The following is a 6,365-nucleotide window of genomic DNA, read 5'->3' as shown; positions in this document are numbered from 1 at the left end:
TGTGTATATATATATATATACACACACACACATATGCATACGTGTGTGTGTTTTTTCCCCAATCATTTAGGAGACTTATTTAATTATGTGCAAAGCGTTACACCTAATCAAACTGTCTGTTTTTATTTTCTAATGTTTATATTTCGTACAACATGATACCAACCATACTGGACTTATTTTATAAAGGTTTTTTCTTTTGTGTTTAGATTTTATTTTGTTTTAATCTAGAGTGTTTATCTTTATTCTCCTTTTTTTGAGAGTTGCAGCTGAAAAAAGTCATCTCTCTCTGGGATCAATGAAGTATTTCTGATTCTGATTACATTTCTTTTGATGGTCTTAAATACTAAATCAAAAATCTTATTACTGTATTTATTCATGTATAATACTAGGAATTTAACCCTAAAACTCACCCATAAAGTGGTATTATTATACACAGGTTATTGATGATTAGATTTTTAATACTTTTTAAGCTAAAGAAATGATTGTATTATACATGAATAAATCCAGTGGATTATTTGAACAGCCCTTGAATAAACTAGACCTGGTTGAACTGTTCCACTTCCTGTTTCTACTGTTGAAGCAGGTGATGCTCAGTCTGACAGGTCGTTCAGTGGTTTGTGTGTGTGTCTGCCGTCAGGTGATCAATGTGGACGACGATGGGAACGAGCTGAGCTCCGGCGTGATGGAGGTGACCGAATCCGAGCTCGTCCTCTACACGCAGCGCCGCAACGTTATCAGGTGGCCCTACGTGTCCCTGCGCCGCTACGGCTACGACTCCAACCTCTTCTCCTTCGAGTGCGGCCGCCGCTGCCAGACGGGCCAAGGTACGAGTCCGAGCGCTGCCTGGCTGTCAGGGGAACCAGGAAGGAAGAGGCTTTTATTGTGATTCAGAGTGTGAAAAAAAACTTGTTTTCTTCCTGTTTGAACCTGAGGTGGCTCAGGTGTGCTGCTGCGCAGGTAACTTTGCATCAGAGCAGGTTGATGCAGATGATAGGTTAAAGCTGTCTCTGATGTTTCTCGTGCACGCTTCAGGACCGCGAGCTTCTCAGGGTTAGGAGGGGGTCGGTAAGTCTCGGGCGGTTGGGGGTGATCAGCTGATCAGTATTGATTGTGGTGTGGTGGGTTCACAGGGATCAATAAGTGTGTTTGTGTTGTGCTCCTCGTGTGTTCGCCGCCTGTTTCCTGTTGTTGACACGTTTTCCCTCCTCGCCTCACTGAGTCGCCACGCCCGGTCAGAGCTGATTAGTGTGCTCGTTAGTCGCAGCTCTTCTTCTGTGGTGGTTCTCGTTGACCAACCCGAGGCAACGCGATGAGTCATCAAGTGTCATTAATGTTATAACAGGATAATAATCAGCCGTCCTCTTATAACAAACAAAAACTGGAGAATTTGGATCTTCTGAGAAAATGCAGAAAATGTACAAATATTGTGATTTGTTGTAAAATAGCCAAAAAAATTGAAATCAGCAGAAAAGTAGCTGAAAAGCTGAAACTAGAAAAATGAAGCAGAAAAAGCACATTTGTTGAATTAAGCTAAAATTATCACAAAAAGGTGAATTTAGCTGAAATAAGCTAAAATTAGCTGAAATAGCTAAAAATAGCTTAATTTGCAAAAAAAAGCTGAAAGAAACATAGAAAGCTTAAATTAGCCGAAAGAAGCTGATAGAAGCACAAACATGTTTAAATCAACAGATTAGCTAAAAACGATCAGATTGGTTTTCAATAAGAACCTGAATATTTTGTTGTATAAATGTTTGTAAAGGCACAACAAAAAACACACTAAAAACTGTAACTGGGCATGAGCCAGTTTCTGTTGATCATAAAATGTCGAGATGAACACATGAACGAGGAGTAAATACATGAATATTTTCAATCCTATCAGCTGATCAAACAGGACAAAGCTCCGCCTCCTTCCTCCTCGTCTGGTTGGTTTGTGGTGTAAACGTTGTCGTGTTGTAAGTGTGTTGTGTTTTTGATCTGCCTGTAAATTGTTGTTGTTTTGTGTTTTTTCAGGTATTTTTGCCTTCAAATGTTCTCGAGCCGAAGACATCTTCAACATGCTGCAGGAGGTGATGCAGAATCACAGCATCAACGTGGTGGAGGAGGCGGTGCAGGACCCCAACCAGCAGGGGGCGCTCACTCCTGCAGGTACACACCTGGTTGTTCAGGTGAACACGGCCAGCTGACGTGTCGGCCGGTGCTGTTGCCTCCCAGTCCTTCACAATAAAAGACTTAAATATGATTTTAAAAAAAAGGCTAAACATCAGCTCCTGCTGTGGAGGTCGCATGTTGATGATGTCACTCAGGTGTGTGTCTGTTTGCAGCTCTGGGTTACTCCGTACCCACGGTGCCTAACGGGGTGAGTCGACTGCCCTCGGTGGGGGAGGCGCCGTCTCACCCGTCGACCCGCCACCCGTCTGTGGCCAGCACCCGTCTGCCGTCTGTGGGGGAGGAGTCTACTCACCCACTGCTGGTGGCAGAGGAGGCGGTAAGAGGCTCAGCTCACCTGTTTGACTCTCTCTGGTCACCTGACCCGTGTGACCACGCCCCCTCTTTGTGTTTCAGGTGCACACCTACGTGAACACCACAGGGCTCCTGGAGGAGCAGCCCAGCCCGCTCACGGTCACCACTCCCCTGGAGAGCCCCGCCTCCCCGCTGGCCCAGGGTCCCCCCACGCCTCCGCCGCCTCCCAGGGTGCGGGCGGAGCCTCAGGCCCCGCCCACTGAGCTGGAGCCCCAGGTGCTGGTGGAGCTACGTGGGGTGCGCTTCGTGCTGGGCCCCACTCCCGTTCAGAAGAAGAGGCAGCAGGAGCTGCAGGACGCCGCCGAGCCCCAAGAGACTGACAGCCCCGCCCAGACCCCCGCTGAGGGCGAGCCGCCGCCCACACACTCCAACGACTCCTCCTCCTCCAATCCATCCACGGCCCCCCGTCGCAATCGCCCGCCCCCCCTCACCCCCGACGTGCAGAATGTCAACAACTCGGCCCAGCGGCGCACCGCCCTGCTGGACTACGAGAACCTGCCGGCGCTCCCTCCGGTGTGGGAGGCCAGGAAACCGAGCGGCGAGGAGGAGGGCGGCGCCGCCGACGGTCTGGAGACGCCGTCGCTCAATGGCTTCGACCTCCACACGCCGTACCCCCTGCTGCCCCACCCGCTGAACCCCGCGCTGTGCGAGCCCTCGCACAACTACGTCAACACGGAGAATGTGACCGCGCCGCTGAGCGCGCAGCGGCCCGACACGGCCCGCCGCCGCGCCGACGGGCCCACCATCTTTAACTTTGACTTTCGCCGGCCGCCGCTGCCGGCCAGCGCCGAGGCGCCCAAAATCCTCAACTACATCGAGGTGGAGATGGACCGGAGCGGCGGGAACAAGGGCGCCTCGGACGGCAGCGACCCCCACACGCCCCGCACCCCGACATCCCCGCTGCCCCCGACCACGCCCACACGACGCACTGAGCCCTACGCTCTCATTGACATTGAACGCACCGCCGCCATGTCCAGCCTGCAGAAAGCGCGGCCGCGGGACGACGGCACGTCGCGCAAGACTAGACACAACAGCACGGAGCTGCCGAGCAAGAGCGCGGCGTGACACGCGCGGAGCCGCACTCGGGCTCCAAACAGACAGGAAACGTGACTTCCTGTGGTCTCACCTGTGCGAGTGAGCTGGTACTATGTAATACCTCTGATGGTGATGATGTCACAGACTGCTTTCCCTATATGGTACACGTCAGTATTACTGAACAACATTCCATTTATCTTTTTGTACGAGTCACTGTGCTGCTGTAAGACAACACAATAAAGGTTCGCTTCTATTGGTACTCACTGCCAAGAGCTCCGCCTCCTCACTGACCACAACAAACTGCAGTCACACAATCACTTTGTCACAACCTCAAATTATCTGTCTAGTCCAGTTCTTTTCATGGCCCTGGTTCTGATGACCCCTGCTGGTTAAGCCTGGTTCTGTCACTGGGTTCAAGAGAGAAACTGGGAACCCTAGGTGTTCCCAGACCAGAGAGTTGTGGGTCTGCCCTGGGGTCTCTACCCAGTGCTACATCCTGGACTCTGAGCAGCAGGTGTTTCTCACCAATAATGACAATGTTTATAAGACAAATTCATGCTTAACAGTTTTCTGGTGTATATAAATACTTTGTTTAGTGTAATGTGTTTCTTGACAAGCCCAACACTGAAAGACTAGAAAAAAATATGTGTTATTGTTCATTTTATTTATGGCTCACTATCAAATTTTAGGTCACCAGAAACAAAACATATTTTAACACCATGTAGATAATGAAGTAATAAATTTACAAAACATTTTTTATTAAAATATAAACCCTAAATTATCTTTAAATCCTGGTAAACCTAATTTCATTAGTTCCTTTAAATCAGAGGTTCTGAAACTGGGGTCCCAGGACCCCCAGGGGTCTGCAAGAGGTATCTTGGGGGTCCTCAAAAAATTGTACTAAATTGTTAATTTGGTTTTTTTTTTTATTTGCATGGGGAGCAATGAACTAATAAACATAATAAACTAAATAAATATATTCCCATGACATTCAGGGGGTGAAATGACAGTAAATTACCTTTTTAAAAAGCATAAAGTTTATGAGGGGGTCCCTGGGAATTTTTTGCCCGTGTTCCCCAGACCCAAAAGGTTTGAGAACCCCTGCTTGAAGTGGCCATACAAGCTGGTGTTTCCCTCACCAATATGGCGGATATGTATCTTGCCGCTCTGACCAAAAGGGAGCACCGTGGTTCTGTCCATATGAATACAGCAAGAATAGATCACTAAAATCACTTTTAGGTAAATAGTAAATTTTACAGGTTTCTGATATTAAACTGATTGTCTAAAACGATACAGTAAGTCAGATTACACCTCTTTTGTCACGTTACACGTCTGGCACGTAAAACCTCCCCAATATGGCGACTTTGCGTGACGTAGGAGCACGGCAGCGCGGCGCATGCGCACACAAGCCAAGTTTGAAAGCGCAGCGCGCGCAGCTGCGCCGGTCACGTGGTTCCGAGGAGAAGATGGCGGCGGTGTTAGAACGGAGCTTCGTGGAGTTCTGCGGGTTCGAGCGGGAAGCGGAGCGGCGATTCCGAGAGATTACTGTAAGCCCAGGTGAGCGCGAGACAAACCCCGATCACGGACGAAACCGTCGTGTTACTTTAACTTTACGGTTACGCTACAGGAACTCCACGCGCTTATGCTAACATTAACTAGCAGGTCAGTTAGCTGCTCGTGCTTGTTCACGCGTGTTTTGATTGTTGGTGTGAACGTCTCGCGGCAGCTACACCTGAGCAGGTGAGTTAACAGCTGGCTGCCGTCAGTTTGCGTGACCTGTTGAATGTTAAACAGGTAATAATTAAGGTACCGGCTCATGTTTCCATAATCGGACACACCAGACTCTGTTCAAAATTTGTCTAATTTTAGGCTGTTAGTTAATTTAACGCTGTTTCCTGACTTTAAAATGTTTATTTGGGTTAAAATGACCTCTGGTTGTTTATCACAACTTCTACTTTCAGCTCCCAGGGTTTTCACCTGTCAGGTTCATTAACAACAACAACAGCAGTGTCAGAGCTGAGCTGTCACCTGTACTTCCTGTCTGCAGGTGTGAGTGCTCCTCCAGGTGGGCTGAAGTATGCAGACAGTGCTGGAGCGTTTCACTATGAGGAGAGCGGCAAGCTGCTGTCGGTTACCAGCAACAGATTTATTCACTGGTGAGTCTGAAGTCCATCAGGTGGGTTGTGTTCAGACCGCTTTGAGTCTCAGCCCACCTTGTGTTTGCAGGTCGACATCGGCTGACTCTGTGCAGCTGGTGGAGCAGTCTCTGGACACCAACCTCCTGAATAACTCTGTTAGACTGAAGTTCAGCCGCTGCAGCGTCCTGCCAGGAGGAGTCAGCATCCATGAGACCCTGAACAACATCATCATCCTCATCTGCACCAATCAGAGCGTCCACAGGCTGGTGCTGCCACACCCGGCGCGAATGTACCGCAGCGTGAGTTTAAACCTGAACATTTCTGTTCACTGATGCTACTGCCTGCAGGTCGTGGTCGTTTAGTTTATTTACAGGGACTGAGAGTAAAAAATGTTTATTTGATGGAGGTTAAAAATGAAAATGAATAATTGAAATAGATTTTTAACATGTTTAAATACACGTTTTAGAATCTATGGAGTTAAATGTGGACCATGAAGCTTGTTTTAAACAAAACTATTTTTGAAACAAACACCGGAGGCTGTCGCTGTTGACGGTGAACACCGGAGGCTGTTGACGGTGAACACCTGAGGCTGTTGACGGTGAACACCTGAGGCTGTCGCTGTTGACGGTGAACACCTGAGGCTGTCGCTGTTGACGGTGAACACCTGAGGCT

At 48.6% G+C, this 6,365-nt stretch overlaps 2 protein-coding genes across 3 annotated transcripts in view; both read left to right on the top strand.

Annotated features, from left to right (window-relative positions):
• LOC106531016 (fibroblast growth factor receptor substrate 2) overlaps positions 1–3,827 on the top strand; it is a 5,311-nt gene extending 1,484 nt beyond the window's left edge. Inside the window, exons 2-5 of the mRNA XM_014026769.1 lie at positions 638–824; positions 2,011–2,145; positions 2,322–2,485; positions 2,563–3,827. Coding sequence (XP_013882223.1) covers positions 638–824; positions 2,011–2,145; positions 2,322–2,485; positions 2,563–3,585 — 1,509 coding nt within the window. The 3' untranslated portion in view covers positions 3,586–3,827. The remainder of the gene's footprint in view (positions 1–637; positions 825–2,010; positions 2,146–2,321; positions 2,486–2,562) is intronic.
• Positions 3,828–4,940: 1,113 nt separating this feature from the next.
• The window catches only part of nup160 (nucleoporin 160), a 14,148-nt gene continuing 12,723 nt past the window's right edge, over positions 4,941–6,365 (top strand). Inside the window, exons 1-3 of one of the 2 annotated variants that reach the window (XM_014026767.1) lie at positions 4,941–5,102; positions 5,603–5,711; positions 5,782–5,992. In XM_014026767.1, coding sequence (XP_013882221.1) covers positions 4,952–5,102; positions 5,603–5,711; positions 5,782–5,992 — 471 coding nt within the window. In that variant the 5' untranslated portion in view covers positions 4,941–4,951. Of the gene's footprint in view, positions 5,113–5,602; positions 5,712–5,781; positions 5,993–6,365 lie in introns of both variants that reach the window. The other variant, XM_014026768.1, reaches the window with a different exon arrangement.

Source organism: Austrofundulus limnaeus, unplaced genomic scaffold (assembly GCF_001266775.1).
Source record: "Austrofundulus limnaeus strain Quisiro unplaced genomic scaffold, Austrofundulus_limnaeus-1.0 Scaffold588, whole genome shotgun sequence".
Classification (NCBI taxonomy): domain Eukaryota; kingdom Metazoa; phylum Chordata; class Actinopteri; order Cyprinodontiformes; family Rivulidae; genus Austrofundulus; species Austrofundulus limnaeus.
Note: the sequence above shows the minus strand (reverse complement) of the source record. Positions and strands in the feature narration are given on the sequence as shown.